Genomic DNA, 20,969 nt, shown 5'->3' on the forward strand with positions numbered 1-20,969 from the left:
TCTATGGGAAGCTGCAAGTTCAAGTCACATGAATAAAATTTACTTTTATGCCTTGAATAACATCAAGAAGGGGAAACAGGCTACTGTATAAGAATAGGCAGGTAGTAGGGAATACCAAACTTACAACATATAAGGTAAACACATTTATAACAGAGAAGGTAAACAAGGCATAGCTGTGATCTTTGACTTCAAGCTGAACTCAAGCAGGAGTCAACAGGAATCCAAAGCCTCTGTTCCATTTATACAGGCAGGGGAAACTAAGTTGAGATTCAGCAACAGACAGCTAAGCTCCAGCTGATAACAGCAAGTACTAACGATATACAGATGTTCCTTCAACTTCTCTCCATTTCACTTCTGCTAGGCAGTAAACCCCAGCCACTTTCTAGCTCACTTCCAAATAAATATTTCATGCTGACAAAAAACAACTCTGATGCTTGCATGAGATATTAAAAAAGCTTATTTAATTCCACAGACACCCACAACCAGTTCAGGAATTATCATCCTCTGAATCCCAATTATGAGTTGCTTTTCAAAAAGAAAAATCACATTTCCTTGATGCCTTCTATGAAGATGTTCTAAAACCAAGAGGTCTTATATCAGACAGCCTATTATGTAATTTCTGATCCCCCTAGATACTGGTGTACTATGGATTCCCTTTATTCCTCGGCAATGAATTATCTCACATTCAGTTGTGCGTTCCCTTTCCTTCAGGCTGTGGCACCTAAACAAAATGAGCCACAGGGCTTGATTGAAGACCTGTGGAAGTTCAAAGAGCCAGTTACACTGCTGGAATGTACAGAACAGTCATGGCTCTCTTCAAGTTTTGCAGTCCACAGGAGTTGCAGCAGTCCAGCAGAAAGGACAAAAGAGCAGTGAGTGACTGCAGTCCTTACTCAGAGGGCCATATGCTTTTCTGGAGCTTGTTTGTGTGCTAAGTAGAGAAAGAGGATACTGGATAGTGCACTAACTAGGAATATCACATCAAACCAACGATGATAGAAGTTGAACTGGAGCTCTCCCAGGACTTCTGTTATAATAGTGCGATACTCCAGAGGCATACTCATCCGAATCAGGAGCACTGATGATACAAAATACATACCCTGTAAATTAAAAAAAGATAAACTAGCAATTGTTTCACAACTGGCTATGTGGTTAAGATGGGTCAGCACATAAAGACTATTATCTCCATATATATGCACACAAATGTGTACATACACATAAAAGTATACAGGTGTTATATGTATGGTTCTGCATACTCACCATGATCTGTGCTAAAAGCAGTACAATAACATTGGAGGACTTGCTGCTGGAAATGGCATAGAAGAACTAGAAAAAAAAAGAAAGTACTGGAAATAAGTAATTCAACAATGATTCCTTACGATATCATGAAAGCAGCATGCCATTCAGTAGATTTAAAAAAACAAAACAAAACAAAAACAACAACAACAAAAAAAAAAAAACATAGGCATGTTTTTTGGAGAAGTGCCTGTACCTACTTTCAGAAACCTGCATTCTTAAACATGAATCTCCTAAGCCAGTGGCAGGCACCACATAATAGAAGTCATAAAAAGATACATTCATATTTAAGCTTAGGCATCAAAAGTCAGGTCATCATGATAAGTCACATGTCTCAAGTTAATGCCTTCCCAGTTTGATAAAAAGAACTAGCAATTCAAATTAGGCCATCTAAATCCTTTTAATCACAATCTCAGCAACTTTACTAATAAACCTTGGCTATAGCATCATTTTGAACCCATGCTTACATTTAACATCACATTGAACATCTACATTTCTTCCTGAGAATAACAATAAAAACTGACTGGGGAAATACAGTGCAAAAGATGTTTTGCCTCCCTCTGCATGGATTTACATTCAGATATTAAAAACATAAGTGTGTACTGAACGTTTACACAGTATATGCTCTGTCTAAAGTTAAAGACCTGATAACAGTTTTCCTCACCAAAAAACACATAAGATGGTCCTGGCCAAACCTACCTTTGTAAGTGTAATTAACAAGCCTCTGATAGAGGTGACAATGATTATTCCAACGAGAATAAAGGAAATGTGTTGAGACCAGAATTTCACCTGTATCAACAAGAGAAATACAGTTAAGTCTCTAACACTAACCCCATTTACACCACATTGTATAGCTGCCAATTCTTCAGGATCTCTTTGTTTTCTAATTGCACTGATATCCATTGCAGACAAGTTTACATAACAGACATTTTCAAAATTATAATAGCAATCGATTACTTTTAACACACAAGAAATATAGATATAACTTACACAAATCACAAAGAACCCTGTACTTATAGGGATAGATTTTAAAAGTGCAGATTACGGAACGTCTACATGTACAGGCAAATGTAATTACTCTGCAGATAAATATATTCATCTAAGCAGGGCAACTAGCATGTTTCTATTTGCCCAAAACAAGCACGCACATCACTGCCTCTCTGGCAAGACCACATCACCCTCCCAGCATAATATCAGTTTAAAAACAAAGTTCATGGTGCATTTTCCTTTCCTTTTCCATAAGTTGGAAGCCAAAGATGCATTCTCAGGGCTCTATCACTCCTACGTTATTGGCAGTATGATTTTATTTACTTAAGGTAGGAATTACTGAAAGGAGCGTAAGGATTAATAAATTCTCACATCAAACTGGATTCCCAAATAATTTACAGTGATCTCAATTCCTCTTGTGACTGGATCTGTCTTCCCCACACGGTCAAAGACGATATTGATAGTTGCCTGCAAGACAGAGATGGATTTACATTCAAACACGTACATAAAAAGTGCACCTCGCTGCTACCTGTGAGACTCTTGCTTTGCATGACTGAGGGGAGGAGCAGCTGGGTACTCTAAAAAGGTGCAAAACTACACACACCTAAGAAATACTTGCCTAAGGTTCTCCAAAAAGACAGATGCAGAGCTTTATTTAAAAAAATGTGTTATTTTCATTCAGAATTTCCAGAAGCAAGGTTTTAAGTAGACTAGAACCTTACTTAATGCAGTGCACATATAGCGTAATCTATGCAGGGTATGACACTTGCATACATCCATATAAATCACGGTAAATAATTTACATACCATGAAGATTTTCCAGACACAGTAGATGGAGAAAAAGTAACCCAGAAAATTAAAATATTTTCCCTGGAAAGTTTTGGAGTACTCTATTCTCTCCTGGAGATACAAAAGGGAGGAGGGGGAAACAGAGCACAAAGAAAAATATCATTACCATGATCACCCACAACACAACACCATACATTTTAATGGTGCACCAACAGTGGCAACTACACCTTTATCCTTCTACACCTCTAAATTCAGAGGTTTCTGAATGACTTTAGGAACAAGGGGCATGCTCTAACGTATATCTAAACTGGAAATAAACTGTCATCAAGACCCGAAACTAAACAAACAGATTCTCACTCCACCGTATCACAGTATTTCAACATTCACCTACTAAACAGCTTACGATTTCCTGTAACATACATTCTCTTTCAAGCCACTCTGGCCCCCAGCGCCCATCTGGGCAGTTACTTTGGTTTGTACCTTTGTTGCATGCAGGTCAGCAGTTTCCAGAAAAAGCTGCCGACTCAGCTCTTCTAGGGCATCCACTTCTTGCTGGATAAGGGACAGATCTGGCAAACCAGCATAGTCAAGGCTAGCATACATCAGAAATTCTTAATTAAAAAGAAAACATTCCCTGCCTTCACCCCATAAGCCACGTCTAATAGTCTGACTACTTTTATGATCCAGATCAGTTTTCTGATTCAGTCTTAGTGCTCCTTGCACCAAGGGTCCTAATGCACCCAAAGAAATCTCAAGGATACCTATCTTGCACAGTACTCTATTTTAAGAAGGCAAGTAACAGACAGCATTTAGGCAGTTAAACAACAAGCTCTTTATTCCTCTGCCTAGGGAACATGGTGCAGAACCAGAGCTCTCTAAGACCACTGCTCCAAAGTGATCAGTATCCCTTGTCATCAGAGTACATTATATGTCACTCTCCCATCATCTTCAAAACCAAAACCACTGCCACTGCCTAACTGCCCCAGGAAATTAGTGACTATCATGAAAAGTCTAGTAAAATAGCAAAATTTTGATTTTAACAGCCAGTGGAAAAGGAAAGGAAGAGGACTCCTTGGCCTTAAATATACAAACTGTGCACTTGAAATGGTCTGGAAAAAATTCTTGGTAGGCAATAGCAAGTTAGAGAAATACAGAGCCTTGTAATTGCTCTTGAATTCCTTCTACCCCTTTCACATGGGCAGAACAATGTCTGTTCACCTGCTCTTATCCACCTTTTTGTGAAACTGCTCATGGCTTGCCAACACAGCCAAAAAGCCAACTATGGGCTGGGTAAATTATTTCTGCACCTCAGACGGTGCTGTTGTTTTGCCCATCTATGCCACTAATTCTCCACCCTGGAAGACTGTATTTCAAGTTATGAAAAAAATATGCAAGCAGGTAAGTTGCGTGAGCCAAGGATACATCAGAACAGAAAACTTCCTCCCACTCCAGTGTTGTGACAGGGTAGACATCTGCAATGTGACACAGCAAGTGTGTACATATGTCCTGCAACCTGCTGTACGCCTCGACTCTGGTAATGTAACAGCACATTTATATGGTCGGGCAGCAGCATAGAACTCCCAAGTGTCTCTGTAAAACTGTGTGTTCAATCCCTGGGCAAAAGGTGAGACGATACAGTGCTAGAGAGCAAACTTCCCAGAAGCCATGAAGACTTTCACTCTGACCTTAGAATGTGTGGAAACACAAGTGCTTCATAACCCGCCTATCTACGGCTCTTCCTTTCAAAAGAAATGAAGACTTGGAGCCGCCTCCCAGGGCAGGTGCCAGCATGCAGATGAAGGATACTTTCACTGCCTGCAACAGATGTTGTAACACTTTTTATCATTCCCCAGAAGCCAGTGGGTTTGTTGTGCACTTCTCCTCTCTGGAACATTGTCCTGTGAGCCACTGCTATCCTGCAAGAACAGAAAACACAAGACTTTATTCCTAAAGTCTTTTTATAGAAAAGAAAAAAACAACAACAAAAACATCAACAACCAAAAAAAAAAAACAGTTCCTCAGAAGACACTGTTAAACTAAATTCACTGCAAACAGATGCCGCCTTTTTATTTCCCTAAGCACCAATCTTGCTTCATAACATTATCTTGATTAGCTCTGGAATAGAGCCCAGATCTAATCAAGCAAGATTCAATGAGACACTTCCTAAGACTTCTATTCAGAATTCTGCTTCAACGCTTGAAGGGATTTACATCCAATTAAAAGTAAATATTCAAATGGCTTTCTCAGTCACGTGATTAGTCACTTTCTTCAAACACATGACTGTGCTAACTCAAATTTAGGAACTGAAAAAATTCTCATGCCCCTCTCTCCCCTTGGACACCTCTATCATGTTCTTCCTCCTCCAGAGAAGCGTGAGCACTGGGTGGTTTGCAGCAGCACTCTCTGATATGCTGTCACTCACTACTAGGCTGCATGACAAGCTCTTATGAAGCAGAAACACATAAATCCATTATTGGACTGAACCACTGGACGCTCACAGTGAACTGAACATGACTTCTAAAACTCATCCAATACTACAGCAGCAGCTGCATATTGTCCCTCACACTCTCATGTGTACTGCAGCATAATTCCTAAAAGCACTGTTGGCTTCTGGCCTTGTTCACTTACATTTCTCTCTACTGAGATTTGTAAGCCAGCTATCCATCTACTCCTCAACTGAAAACTGTTCATAGGATTGTCAAGGCAATCCAGTTTGACAGTGTTCAGTCCCTTCTTTGTAGCTGCAGCCAGCATCACTAAATTTGGCACTGAGCCCTCTACAAGGTTGTTGATAAGCAGTGTAATAAAAAAATAATAATAAATCACTTCTTCACACACAGAAGAAACACCCATGGGGCACTCCTCACAGCACATATGCCCATAGACTGCAAATAACAGAGATCTAAAACAATCTAATTCCTCACAGTAGCTGCAAAATATAAGCAATAATTGCATTTTTAATCCTTGTTATCTGTCCAGTACGTGGTTCCCCCTTTCCATCCCAAATGAAAAACAGCATTGCAGCAGAACTGCATCTATGTCAAGGTGAAGTATGATACATGCGATATATCCATTTCAGGTGCTCTGATTTGACTTTGATATGAGGTAACATAAAGCAACGGTGTCACATAACTTAGGCATTCTGAACTTGAGACTTAGTTATGCAAAGTCTGCAAGGATGAGCATAAAGAACCTCCAAGGTTAAAGGCAAGTTTCTATAATGCTTCAACTGAGTACACTCAGGAAGGACAGAACAATAATTCCTGCGCAAAACGAATTAGTGAAAACAACTTTCAACAACTATCTCCAGAAAATGCTAGTCCCAGAAATCCTTACTTTTAACCCAACGTGACCCTCCCCCAGATCAGAGGTCCAAAAAATGCTGTACAAAAGAGCAGTTGGAAGCAGCACTACCCAGAAATCTTTCAGCTCCAGTGCCAGTATGTTGTTATGCTCCCAGTCAATTATATCAATCAATTAAACCTCTCCATTTAAATAAATTCTCTCTCTACTTACTGTCTCACACATCACCACACATACTGAGTTAACATTTGTTCACCACTTAACATTTCCAAAAGGGAAGAAAGAAGATATGCTTTGACTACACTTTCATATGCTAATACTGATCAGCACATATGCATGCTGGTGACTAATTCAGCAAGGTTATGCTACCTTGTAATACATTAAAAGGTTCCATTAAAACATGAGTGCACCAAAAGTAAAGATTTGGGGGTTGTCATGAGAATTCAATGTCAGACACACAGACCTTCGAAGAGACATGGATAATTTTATTTATTCTGTACAACTGGTAAGGCATGAAATATGCCATTTGTAACAGCACACAAAAATTCTTTTAGTGTAAATGCAAGTACATTGTTTTCTGAAAGTAGTTTTTTCACTTGGGGTGCAGGGAATAAGCTAGATCAACAACAGCAGAGTTCTGGCAGGATGCCTGTACACTACACTACATTCACATTAGCAACGTTTTGCGAATCCACTGAACTTAACTAATATTTTTTCAAATGGCAAGGTTTATATAGCTGTGTCCACGCCAGCTCACTAGTGTGCTTCAGCTTTGACCCAGAAACTTCAATATGTGTGAACTAATTGCTGTACCAAAACTGCCAGTAAGAGAGACCGACTGTGGTGGATTAAGGGTTATTTATTCATCAGGAGAGAAAAGTACATGTCTTAGACTAGTCAAGTTGCCATCAGAGAGAACTTGTCTGGGAAGCCTAATCTGTGCCACTGTGGTAAGAAAGGGTGATATTAGAGCACAGGACTAGGAAGAAACCAAAGTTGCTTATGCAAAAATAAACCGTACAGCTCCCACCTCACTCAGCCACCTGATTTACTGGAACATCTAGCCCTGAGAAGACTAAAAGTTTCGGTAATTTGAAGACTATCTTACACCATGCTGACTGCAAACTCTTGAAATAAATCGTCTCATGCTACTGCTGACTTCTCACCTTTTTTTCTTGCTAACAATCATATCCATAGTCTGAAGGAGTCGTCGCTCCAAAGCGAGAATATCTGCATCTGTCACATTCCTGCAAAATGGAGACACCCAGTTAGGCCTGCTATCCCATTCCAGGGGAAACACAAATATGCTTATGGAACAAGGAAGAGAGAAACTTGTATGAATAGAACACACTCCATTGATGGAAAATGGCAATAGCTAGAGTCAGCATACTTAGAGCATAGAAAACAAAAAGTTGTCACAAAAGCCTAAAGGATGGGAAAATGGCAACAAAACAAAACACTTCAGTCAATCCACCAGGAAAAGCAGAATAATCTCAAAAGGTGGACAAAGTATTTCACAAGGCTGCAATTACCTGAGAAAGTAGGACATGTAAGTGTATGGACAGTTGACAGCACCAAATCCTGACAGCAAAGCCATGAGTGTCACCCCAATCACACCCACGCGGCTGATGAGCTGTTCTATAGACAGAATTCCTGCGAGATGAGAAACACAGCATCAATAACCAGTTGCTCTCTTCATTCTGCTCCGCAGTTACACAATGTTAGGGATTGGAAGGGACCTTGAAAGATCATCTAATCCCCAAGTTGGTGCCTTCATGAAACAATACACATACAGAGCTGTCTAATGAAACCAGCTACCTTCACGCTGCAATGACCAGAGGTAATATGAAGCATAGACACAGAGTACGAAAACAAAGAGGTGACATTTTCTGATGGAGACTTTCTACCATGCTTAAAAACAGGGATGGGAAACTCAGGCTATGAGGAAGCTTCAGAGTGATCTGAGGGGGACTACTGGTCGATGCTGTGGTCCTAAATTATTAAAACACTAGTGATTGGACTTTGCTGAGGTGGGAAGACAGATTATCTGCCAGACACTATGAAGCAGGCATCTTCGGCAAAGCCACTTCTGCAAAAAACAGGATTAGAATTACTAAACGAGTTGCTCCTGGCAAATTGGCCCAAAAAAACCTCTCTGGACCATAGCGAGGAAGCCTTATCCTACCAACCATCAGACATCCTCCCCGTATCTGCTGCAACTCGTGCTTTTAAGTCAGTAGAGGTGACCACAAAGCAGGCATTCTATCTGAGCACAAGATGAACTTTTAAACATATATTCACTAAACAGCATGAAGGCCAACCCTGTGCTGCAACCAGCAGCAAGCACTGAGATCACTTTTATTCTTCCCAGCCTACACAGAGCTCCACTCATCTTCTCAGGACACAGTGCCATGTGCTATTAAGCATCACTCACTATTTAGAGAGTTCCTTATAGAGTAGCTGCTACACACAGCACATTTGGAGCTTACATGGTTGCAAAGCTGAGATGGCCAAGCGCCAAGCCGCACTTCATGCTTCAGAGAAGAGGAATAAATGATGAAAACACAGCAAAAGGACTTGACAAAGGGAGACTGAGACACCCAGTCATGTGCAGCTGCACAGAGATTTACACCAGCTACAGAATGTGCTACAACATACTGGCCTTTTGCCCCACACACTGTCAGATAGCAGCAGTTAAAACAGAGGTGCCTTCAAAATGATACGACATTCCACCAGCTAAAGCAATGCTCCCCCATAACACTCACAGCATCCCTGCCCTTGTGATCAGGTCACATAAAACACATGCTTTATAACCTCAGATGAAGATAAGGGTCTCACACCAGTACGTAATCCAAGTAAGGAATAACCTTCTCTCTACACTGAGCTCCCAAACTCAAGTCTACAAAGTCCTACTACACAAACTGCATATAGTCATACTACATCATCGAGGGCTCCTGACACAGAGCCCTGGTGCCCAGTGCATTTACCAGCTGCAGCACAGTGCCAACACCATCCCCAGGTAAAGCAACTCCAACTAAGGAAGCCAGTGCATGTACTTTAAAGGGCTTCCACAACAGGATCCTACACATCTGAATCAGGACAAAGCCCTGCCATTGCCTTGTCAGTACATCAGCACCCCAGCAGTATTGCAGGACAAAAAGTTCAGTATCCTTTCCTCCTAACTTCTGTCTACACCTGGCAGGATAAGGCACTGTGTAGCTGTTAAGTGGAGGTACTATCTTGTAAAGCAGAAGATAAAAAACAGAAACAAGAGAAACACTACCAGTTATGGAAATCTGCAGTCGTTACTCAATTCCACAGAACCTTTTCAGCAGTCTGAATTGGGATTACCTAAACCCTATAGCTAAACTCCCATTGGGTTATTATGTTCTGCCAAGTCAAGCTCCTTCTGCAGTTGAAGTGGATACACTTTTTTCTTGGCAACGGAACACTGTGCAGAGTGATCTGTGCTATTTACAAGCTACTGTACTTCACTGGCAAATGACACAATTATAAAACACAGATACACACTTTCTCTTAGGTAACTTTCAGGATCACAGAGGAAAGGGTGAGCAGACTCTATAGCAATTGGTATCCTTCGATTTTTAACCTTATAAATGAGCACGAAATAAAGTAGCCTCACAAAGAATAGAGAGATTAAGCTGATGGATATCTATGCTGACAGACACGTTAACCAATTTAAGTGAAACTGCCTGAATCTTTCCTGTTGAGAAAAACACAGAAACAATTCTCTGGCACTGGGGATAATGGCAGGATAAGTTACACAGGAAATCCAGGTAACAACTAGTCCTTTCTAGGTCTAAAGCACACCCAGGTGTCCCTTACAAGACTGTAGAAAGCCTCAGTTATGCACATGCTGAAAAGATCTGTCGGGACCCCAACTATTCCAGGTCCACGCAGTATCTTCACACTATAAATATTCTTGGTTCCATGAGTGCAATGCAGAGATACCTAAGCTAATTCTGCATATAAATAGCTCCGGTATCCAGCAGGACTTATCAACTCACATTCTAGTACCATGCAACTGTGCTGTCTGTGGACTCAGGTGGTGTACGAAGCTGTACCAAAGCTAATATGCCCTGCCAGACACGTTGCTAGCTACAGTCTAAATAGCTCTGCTGTTTGGAACTCTGCCATGTTTCATCAACTGGCCTGTCAGCCACCTATGTTAAATTGATCTGATTTCAGTCACAAAGAAAAAAAGATAATCAGACTGACAACACTCAGATGAAGGATTGCTTGTCAATTCTATTTTTAGAGTACATTAGTCTCCACAAGAAAAATAACAAGTGAAGAAAAACTGCGATCAACTTGTAACCACAAAACGTCATACGTTTTGTGGAGATGAAGGAAACTCCTCAAGAAGTACAGTGTTCCTGCAGACCTTAGGCTGTTAGGACTCATTCACTTCCCTAAAGTTTTTCTGTGGTACTGGGAGAAAACTTATGCAAATAATTCAGGTATATCCAACTACTTCTGTCTGACAACATTCAGATTCCATGTTTCAAATCAGACCGAGTTGCAAGAACTACTTTCTACAGTCCCAAATGTAGAGCTAAATTAAAGCTCTAAGACTGATTAAAGCTCCAAGATAAAGGTCAGATTAGCAAAGACTATTTTCAGGAGGAAAGGGATGAACAAGGATATGCAACTCACCGTGTTTTGGGCTGAGGATGGGAAATGGATCCCCCAGCTTCCAGAAGAAATACATGAATGTCAACCATAGAACACATGCAAAAAGTAGTTTCTGTCTGTGCACTAATGGAAAGGAAAAAACAAAAACAGCGCTTTAAAGAAGTTCATCCTTTAAGGCTTTTTCAAGCTTGCAAAATCACTAAACATTGGTCCAAAGCCTGCTTTGAACACAGGTAGCCAAAACAGGTGCCACCAGACAAACCCAGAGCTAGCAGTATGCACCCCTTCACTTCCTGCCAAACTCCTGCTCGAGACACCACCACCTTTTGTAAGAGCTAACACAGTGACACACCACTTTGGCTTTTCCCTAAGGATGCACAAAGATGCCTGTGCTGTGAACAGGGAACCACTTGGCTGCATCTTTCTTGTGAGACGCTGAACGTGAAACTTGGAAACTTCATTATAATGCCAAAACTACATATTTAATACTCCCAACCTATATACCTGAGTGTGATGAGTATCAATAGCTTAAGGTTAAATGTGCATTAGCACATGGAAGAGGCCTCAACCAGACAGTAGTACACATGCAAAAAAAAAAAAAAAAAAAAAAAAAAAAAAAAAAAAAAAAAAGGGCATGTATTGAGCTTTCCTGCCTTATTTCTTTCACCCCTTAACAGAACACAGGCTTGCCAACGTCTCCCAGGCTTGGCTGCAAGCTTAAAATTGTAAAGGAACAAATTCCAGTAACATTACTCCCAAGCACCAATCTTTGTCAAAACCCAGAAAGAAAAGCTACATGTGTTGGGGTCAGGTAAAGTATCCCCTAACTATTCAATAAATAGTTAATGCTCAGGCACTAAGTTCCACGCAGAAGTTAACTAGCTAGGAAAAAGTTAGGGGAAGAATAGAAATACAGGAATAGTGACACCTCTCTCAAAAAAAAAAAAATCTCACTTGTATGCATAGTCTCAAATTAGCAGCCCCATTGTGTAAACCAAGTACTCACATAATCTGATATTGCTCACAACAAAGTAACCGATGTAGAAGGGTACCATGAAGACTAGGATGAGCAAAATGACACACAGGTTCAGCTTCCAGTGAAAATATCGAGAGCTAAAACAAAGCCAAAATACAGATCAGCACGCTATAACACAGAAAATTTCTCAAAGAATCACATCTCAATGAAATTCTTGCAACTAAATCGTACGTTGGATAATATTGGCCTAGCATGTAGCATATTCTGTTGGTTTTGTTTTTTTTCCACCATACACAGCTCAAGAATGCATATTTCAAAACTAACAACTACCCCGAAAAATCTGCTATTTTCAAAAATACTCTATTTTCTGAAGTGATTAATGCTGGTTGCATCATGATTCATCTGGTGTACTACTTGCCTAGTTGAACATTAGGTCAAAATGATGTATAAGAAATAATTAATTTTGAAATGAATGGCCGAGTCAAAAATGGCTAATTCAAATAGAAAAGATTAAAAATACTTACTGTTCACAACTTGATATGTTTCAAAGTGCATTTTTTCACATACAAGACATTGCCAAGAGTTTAAAACACACACACACACACAATCAATACTCCTCTGACCAAAAGATATTAGCCAAATCAAGAAGATATTCATCTTGTTTGAATTGACTTTCCACTTAGTTTTCACAGAAAAATACATGTCCAGTTCCCAATACACACCCATACCCTGTTCATTCCTCAGGGAAGAAGAACATCAGAGGATCCATGTCACCTCTCCCCTAGCTAATTCAGAGGCAGACATTTTCATCTACACTGATTTCCAACCCTTTATTGAAGCTCATGAAAGCATTCTCCACAGTGATCTCTCTGACTGCAAGCTCTACAGATTAATAACGTGCAGTCAAAACTACCATTACCTTTTTATCAGTTTTGAACTTTGTGCCTTTCAACTCCTTTGATTGCTCTCTTAGCCTTGTATGATGAGAGACAATGAACAGGAATCCCAGATAACCTCTACGTGTTACTGTTCTACCTTCTCTCTCCTGGTGATTTCTGAAGTACTCAGTTTTTACCAGCCCCTCTGTCAAGGGAGGATGTGCCTTTGATTCACAAAGACTGTAGTACTACATAAGCACAGTTTTCACTCCACAATTAACTTCACATCTTATTGTTTTGACCAGTGCAAAAAAAAAGTGCTTACAGTTTTTACAGTCCTTAACATCTAAAATGTGCTCTTCAGCATGATCTGAAGTTTCACAACACTCCCATGAAAGAAACTGTTCTTTCATTTCACAAATGGAAAAAGCCAAAGATTAAAGCCTTGCTATTAGTCCACACCAATAAGTGGCTGCATGGAAAATCAGGAATTTAGGGCTTCTAGTCTCATGTTCTGACAAACAAATCCAGTTCAAATATCTTTGTTGAGTTGTTGACAATTTTCTCACAGAATTTCTGCAACCAAAATCTCATCTACCCATGAAGCTGCTGCTGAACACTAGGCAGGCTAGTCCTTCAGTCAGCTCCCAAACTCACCTGCTGTTCAGCACCCCCAAAATCTCAAAGATGATGAGCTCAAACATAGTACAAGAGAAGGCAAAAGTCACAGAGAAGATCACCTGCACAACATATTGTCGCACCTGCAATGAAGAAAATAAGCCAGAGATTTCAGGCATTTCCCTTCATAGAATGGCATCCTGATATCCCTGAGGTAAAAAAAATTAGTCACGAGGTAAAATTGCACACAACTCTTGCTTCAAGGCACCTCGCATTTTATCGAAATGGAAGAACAACAGCCTGTTAGAAACCAGAGGGCAAACCCAGAAGATGCTCAGTATTATACTGATTGAAGCTATCATCATATTTAACAGAGATGCCTTACACAGAAGGGACTTCAAGAGTGTAATGCCCTAGGGCAACTTGACTAACAATAGGCCCTTGCTATTGAGCTTCATGCTCTTTACCTTAGATTTAAAAATAAGATATGTATCAGAAAAACTTCGGGGGGTTGAAAGTGGCTTGTACTTATGCCACCTCTTGTCTAGACTATATTTTCTTACAGCTCCCTAGGGATAAGACAGTTTTGTCCCAACCAATCCTCAACAATTCAGCCATAACAAACACATCCCACCAAGGTGAAAGTTTAATTTGATTTTGACTCAGAAATTCTACAATTATGTAAGGCAAGCTTACTCAAGCAAAAGGGAAAACCTTCTATTACCCCAGGTCTTCCTCCACTTGTTTTTTTTAATTTAACAGTTTCCAATATAGAAACTCTCAGTGGCCCCAGAAAAAAATACATTTCCCTAGATACCAGGAGCCTTTTAAATACAAGCACAGAGGAAATGAAAAAGAAAGTAACTGTAAAGACAACTAGGAATAAGATAAGAGAGCTTAAAGAGAGGAAAAAGGCCAGAAGCAGTTTTAAGGATATTGCAATAACAGGGCGTAATTTTAAGATACAGAATTGTAATGAAAGGCCCCTTCTTACCTCATAATCTTTGAAGAGCTTGCGCATGAAGAATAGCCATCCAAATCCAAAGAACAGCACCTGCAAAAGAGGTGAAGCACTTGACATTTATATCCGGCAACTTGCAGAATATGAAGCTGCTCAACTCCTGACTGTAGATTAAAGAAATGGAAGGAACAGAGCTGAACCAACACACCCAAGCTCTACAGAAGATTAACCCTTCCATGGTACCACGTAGAGAAGAATATTTTAAATATTCAACAGTAGCAGGTATAAAAGCCTATCATCTTAAAGAAGATTGAGCCAAGACAGCTTTTCTCTGTATTCCTAACTTCTCAGTACCTCAGTTCCTGGCCTGCCAGAACCTTTGCACTGCTGTTTCTTGTTTCACACTCCTAATCTACAGAAGCAAAGTTTATAGTTTTTACAGGAAACACAGTAGTGGAGGCAAAGCAAACACCTGAATGACCACATTATGTATCTTGCAGTGATATGCAAATCTTATAAAAAAAGTCTACTTCCTTAGCATGGCACATGCATTTGATTTTTCTGGAGGGGTCTTAACACTAAATCAGACTATACTCTGACAGAATGTGGGAAAAGGGTGTTAAAAGCATCTCTATGGTAGGAAAAAGACAGTGCTGAATGGCTCAAACTTTAATCTGGAGTTGTAGAAAGCCACATAGAAAAGCTAGCTGAAGCAGGACAAGCTAATAATGCTTTGCATTTCAAAGGATCTCAGAGCACTCTCCAGGACTTAGTTAAGTTTCAGAACACACCCGAGATGGACTTAACATCCCAGCCATTTTGCAGAGTTTTGCAAACTTAAAATAAATACAAATTATGCAATGCAGCCCAAACTAATTACCCTTCTTAACCCAGAAAAAGGAGCCTATGTTGTCAGGCCTTGGGTAACCACATCTATTCCTCAGAAGACTGAAAACAAGTGTAACGATTTAGAAGAACGCAATCCAAAAGAGAATTCACGATGTATTTAAGTTATCTTTGAATAAACCAAAGAGAAGAATCATTGTATGTCAGTAAGACAGCATTTGGACAGAGCACGTGGAAAGGCCAGAGCTGTCTCCCCGTGAAGGCAGGGCACTTTCAAAGACAAAAATTTAGGGATGCATGTAGGTGATTTCCTCGTGCATGAGAGGCAACTGGATGCCAGCAGTGGCACAGCAGAACACAGTGTAGATGTAGATTTCAGATGTATAGCTTAGTGATACAGTTTAGTGAAGGACTTGTTAACGTTAGGTCAGAGGTTGGACTAGGTGATCTCGGAGGTCTCTTCCAACCTAGCTGATTCTGTGATCTGCAAGCAAGGAACTCCTGGAGGGCTGGGCGAGCACCACCAGGCTCACTGCCCTGAGAGCAAAACTGGGCTAGGACTGAGGCCTGGAGACTGACAGCAGGTAGCACAGCTGGTTGGAGAGGGCTGCAGGCGCTGACAGGAAAATGACGAGAAAAGGCAATTTATTGCACGAGCCCCCTGTAAGCCAAAGCATGGTAACACGGTCATATTCACATACAGACGATCCACATTTAACAGCTGGGGAGGAGAAAGGAGAGGAAAACTTATAAATAAATAAACGAAACAGAGCAAAGAGATGAGCAACAACGCTAACGTATGACATTATACACCAGTATCAGGCTGACGAAGAGACGGCGGCCACCACTGCGCACGCGCGCCCTCGCGCCCCGCCCACTCCCCCCCAGAGTCCCAACGGCCGCTTCCGCAGCCGGCCCGGCCCGTCGCGGCCCGGCCGGCTCAGCGCCCCCCCTCCGCCCGCCCCGCTACCTGGGAGGTGACCATGATGGCGGAGTCGATGAGGAAGCTCATGGCGGACCCCGCGCCGCCGCCGGCCGCCGCCCCGCTCCCGGCACCGCGCTCCTGCCGCTGGCTGCAGCGCGCAGGCCCGGGGAAGGGTGAAGGGGCGGGGCGAGGGCGAGAAGCCGCCCCCCGCCCGGGGAGAGGGTGTGGGGAGTGCCTCGGGACACGGGCAGGCACCCCGCGCTGAAAGCCTCCTCGAAACTGATGATGGGGATGTTAAAAAGAAAGATAATAAAAACAAGCGGAATAAAGTTGGTTATAATAAAGAAAAATAAAAATAGTAAAACTTTAAAAATGCGTGTCCCTCACATTTCTCCTCGGGGGAAGCAGTCCCGCCAAAGATGGCGCCCCTGGTCAGAGCCCATGCAGCCCCGTCCCCAGCTGGGGAGCAGGGGGTGAGTGTGAGCTGGGCGCTTGCTGCAGGCAGCATTGGAGCCCACAGCCAGGCACTGAGTTACTTCCCTGCCTGCATCCTGCCCGCTGGCGGAGGTGCGTGTCTGCCCCCAAGAAGTGCACGAAGGAGCCGAGGGAAAGGGACTCCGTGCAAGGGCGATGGTGGCCAGTGTCAGGGGCGAGGCCTGTGCAGCTGCATGGCGCCATGTCCCGCGTCCAGCCCTTCCCGCTGCAACCCCAGCCAGGGGTGGCGGTCAGGCCTCGCAGCATTGCTGTCAAGGAACGGGGCCAGAAGGGAAGCAGAAGTTCAAACAGGGAATTTCCTGATGCCTATCGGTGTGAGATCCAATCCTTCATGTCACGGTCCTGCCCTTGTTTGAACCTAGTGGTGTTTGTGAATTTTTTTCCCTCTTAAAAATATGCCTGACTTTTGCCACTCAAAACTGACTATGGTTGGGGTAATAAATCACAGGGGAAGAGAGGGAATAAAGCAGGGCAAGTCGGGAGTTCAACAAAGCACGGAACACTTGCTGACTGAAAATCAGGAACTTTTATTCATTACAACTCATTTCACTAGGAAAATGGTTCTGCATTTGGTTGTGTTGAGTCACCGGATTAGTCCCACAGTCTCCGATAGTTTGGCTTTCTGTCTTGCTGTCAGTCATCTTGTTTTGAAATCTGTCTCGTCTACAGCAGTGCAAAGAGAAAAAAACATTCACCTTTCATAGGGAAATGAACTGAGGGAGCACATTACTCTGTCTGATCTGAGGCCCTTTTTTACAGCTTCTGGTATTGCTGCCAATTAATGTCAAGCTGAGATCAGAACTTCCCCATTCATTCTTCTGTGCCTATTGCTTAGAAATTGATCTTTCCTAAAGTGATGAGCCTGTTGAGCTTGGAGGGACCTGTGGTGGCTCTGTTCTGCACTGGTGGGTTGTGGGGCAAGGTTGCTTGCTTGATTGGTTGGTTTCTAAAGACAGAAATTAAATGGAAATCTTGTAAAAAAAATAAACTGTTCAAAGCCAAATTCTGTTCTTGTTTAACCTTGGCAATTCTGCTCATTTCAAAACAAGGGGAAAAAACAAGGTAGAGTTTGGCCATAGCTCATTAAACTTTCTTCATTGTGTGTATTTATAAATAGGCTTGAAACATGTCTGTGCTAAGCCGTAAATTACTGATCCCTGAGCCTTGGGAGAAACACACAGGGAAGAAGATGATTCCTGTTGGAAACCCTCACATCCACCCCTCCACCCCTGCCCCAGGACCTCTCCTGTAGGAAGACAAAAAGTTTAAAAGGCAAATAGGAAATTTATTCCATGTCGCTCCTCCTTCGACAGCCATGGGCATGCGTGTGTGGGGAGAAGAGTCCATGGCACGTCACGGACACAAAGGCAGCTTCCCAGCTGTGACAGGCCAGTAGTTTCACCAGGCACAATATTGATGAAGGTGCCTGGAGTGGCAAGGCAGCAGCCGAGGAAGGAAGGCTGTTCAGTGCATGTCAGGCTTGTGCTTAGCTCCATCTTTTATTCTTCCACATATTGAAGTGTGAATGTGGGAATTTTATGTTCAGTTCATAGCAGGAACTAGATTGAAGTCTTTCAAGTAAAACGGAAAGGTGGAGCATATTGAATTAAAACAGTTTGTTGGGCTGGAGTATATTTAGAGATAGCATAGGTTTCCAGAAGGTGCTACAGGGCATATTCGTGACAAATAGGCTTAGCTGGCAGCTGGCCATCCATTTTGTTTTATTTTCTCTCCAGAGCTTTTCATAAACAGGAGCTCTGAAGCTGCAAGTAATCTGACATCATTCTGATTTCTGAATTTCTTTTGAATTTATTTGTGGTGAGTTCTGGGTCTTGATTCTCACCAGCAATAGATGAATTCCTTTGTGGGGTTGTCTATGGCTTTTCTTTGAAATAATATATGTATGAAGAAATGCCTGAGAGTTTTTGTCCCAGCAATTCTTCATACTCCCTGGTTGAAGGATTTGGAAAAAAAAAAAAAAAAAAATTACCTACACTAGCTCTTCTTCTTGGTTCTGCCAGATAAACCCAGGATCTAGGACTTAAAAGTTAAATTATTTTAATGTCACTGACCTTCTTAAAATCCAGTGATACCAGATCTGGTAATGGGCAGGTAATTCATTGCTTACTTTGTCTTGCTATACCCTTGCCATGAGATACTAAGACTATGAGCTCACGGGCCTCTTAGCATCAGCATTCATCTGCAGCTGCCCCTCAGCTGGTGCCCTGAGCTGAACCTGGGGTTCCCTGCTGCCCTCCTGCAGGGACTGTGCTCAGCAGCTGCTTGCAGTCCAGGATTTTTTTGTGTGCTCATTTATTGAGCACTGAAACCCAATGAAACTGGGTTTCATTGTTCTGGTCATCTTTCCATCCAACTCTCCCCTGGACTTCAAAGAAACTCAGTAGGAGCCAACTTTTCCGTTTAATGTTTCTCCATAAATTCTTTGCTGTGTTGACTTATGTTTTCTGGTAGGCTATTCCATGATTTTTTCCAAGCAATATAGCCTTTCCTCCTAGGGAGAAAAAAAAAAAAAAAAAAAAAAAAAAAAAAGCTTGTTTTGCTTTAACTGGGCTAGGCTGGATCCAGCAAGGCGAAGGCCAGCAGTCTTTGTTTTTTCAAAATGTTCTGTCAGTAGCTCTGTAATCACCTTTTCTATTCAGTTCTATTTCATCGCCGATCAGCAAGCTTTAAAATGCACAGTTTTTTTGTTGACAGTACACTAAAATGCAGTCCTCTACACTTTCAGATGGATTTAAAGGCACAGTTGATACTGAAGTACTGGAGCTAGCAAGGTCTAAGCCCCTTATATTTCTTTGAGTTTCTCAGTTGACAAGTTTACTCATATATTCCTAATTTGCAGTGGTCTTTCCAAACCAGTTACATGACACATGGTTCTGGCCCCCTGGGGCTTCTCTAGCTACCAAACACTGGTTGTGTTTGTGCATTGGCCTCTGCTATGATTAGTTGGGATTGCTGGCTGAGACAACGCAAGCAAGCTCTACCAGAGCACCCCAGAGAGGCAGAAAATGCCCCACCCATCTGGTTCGCTACACAGTGGCTTCGCTGAGTTTTTGGCCTCTGGTGGGATAGGTAGTTCAGGCTGGAAGGAGGCAGCTGGTCCAACCTCCAGCTCAATGCAGCGCCAATTTCAAAGTCAGACCAGTCAGGCTTCTTACTCTAAGGATGGAAAGCCCACCATGACTCTGGGCACCTGTTTCACTGCTGAACCCCTCTCCACCTGAACATTTTTTTTCTTGTCAGAATTTTTAGTCAAAATTTTCCTTGCTGTTACTTGTGATCATTGCCTCTGACCCTTTGCTGTGCACCTCTGTGGAAAGTCTGGCTCCATCTTCTCTGTAATTCCCCATCAGGTAGCTGAAGACAGCCATGAGGGCTCCCCATCCCGTTAGCCCTCTCCTCTCTAGGCTTCGAACTGTCTGTTAGGACAGCTGAAAGAACAAATTGCTGAGAGAAAAACTTGCATTGGTGATAGAGACACGAGTCTTGCCCATTCTACTGAAATAGGTTTATGCCAAGCTAGTTGCAAGGAAAGAACTGTGTGCCAGGCTATGTCTTGGCAAGTCAACACACATTTATTTGCCATGGTTGCTACCCAACTGTATAATCACATTTGGTGTTGGCAAAAAGCCTTTCCTGAGCCCTGTTAAAAGGTGTAGTACACACAGAACCTAAGAAATGGTGCTATCATTCTGTCTGGGGAAAAAATAAAAAAATTAAAAAAATAAAGAATCCCATACTTAGACGACTCCCCTGATTTTGGTATGCTCATCCAGCCCTGGCCCTCAGGAAATCTGGCACCATATGCCATTTTATCACAGCAGCCTTAGGCTTATGGGAAGGCTTTAGTCTAGTTTTCATGGGTATTCCTGTCTTTATTAAACAAAACTGCGCTTAGGCTGGGATTATTCTCAGTTGTACGCCTGAAAAGCCATTTTCTATACAAACCAGCAATCTGCCACTTTTTTCAGCATTGTGTGACATGGCTGCTCTCTCAATGTAAAACTGCACAGTCAGTGAGTTACCGAGTGACTGGCAGGAGTGACTGGACTTTCCTCCCTCAGTAAGTAGATTTCAGACCCACACAGACATGAAGAGCAGAATTCCCCTCAAATCCCTCCCATCCTACAGAAGTAATCTGTACTTCATCATTCTTTTCAGTGCTAAGAGATTGTTGATATCTATCTCACTTATTGGAAATAATGAGTGTAATATGACAAT

At 42.0% G+C, this 20,969-nt stretch overlaps 1 protein-coding gene across 2 annotated transcripts; it reads right to left on the minus strand.

Moving 5' to 3' along the window:
* Nucleotides 1-68: 68 nt before the first annotated feature.
* LOC309890536 (Golgi pH regulator) lies at nt 69-16,444 on the minus strand. 2 transcript variants are annotated; one of them, XM_082784420.1, is made up of 14 exons: nt 16,281-16,444; nt 14,498-14,557; nt 13,543-13,646; nt 12,038-12,144; nt 11,053-11,154; nt 7,908-8,028; nt 7,542-7,622; nt 4,879-4,988; nt 3,553-3,641; nt 3,091-3,183; nt 2,656-2,751; nt 1,996-2,085; nt 1,261-1,326; nt 69-1,100 (listed from the first exon to the last, which is right to left on the minus strand). In XM_082784420.1, exons 1-14 carry the CDS (start codon nt 16,320-16,322, stop codon nt 894-896), a joined length of 1,368 nt encoding a protein of 455 aa, XP_082640546.1. In that variant the 5' UTR covers nt 16,323-16,444; the 3' UTR covers nt 69-893. The 2 variants fall into 2 exon arrangements, with proteins under 2 accessions (XP_082640546.1, XP_082640547.1); XM_082784421.1 differs by lacking the exon at nt 16,281-16,444 and adding an exon at nt 16,012-16,032.
* Between the last annotated feature and the right edge of the window lie 4,525 nt (nt 16,445-20,969).

The sequence above is a fragment of the Aythya marila genome, assembly GCF_965140915.1.
Source record: "Aythya marila genome assembly, chromosome: 1".
Classification (NCBI taxonomy): Eukaryota; Metazoa; Chordata; class Aves; order Anseriformes; family Anatidae; genus Aythya; species Aythya marila.

Bases quoted from the DNA above. Each gene is read 5' to 3' on its own strand.
- LOC309890536 (XM_082784420.1), bottom strand. From the start codon at position 16,322: ATGAGCTTCCTCATCGACTCCGCCATCATGGTCACCTCCCAG. The intron at 4,989-7,541 runs GTGAGAAGTCAG...CTGTTCTTGCAG, and splicing joins ATTGTTAGCAAGAAAAAAAG to GATAGCAGTGGCTCACAGGA. The intron at 3,184-3,552 runs GTACAAACCAAA...TTGTATCTCCAG, and splicing joins CTGACCTGCATGCAACAAAG to GAGAGAATAGAGTACTCCAA.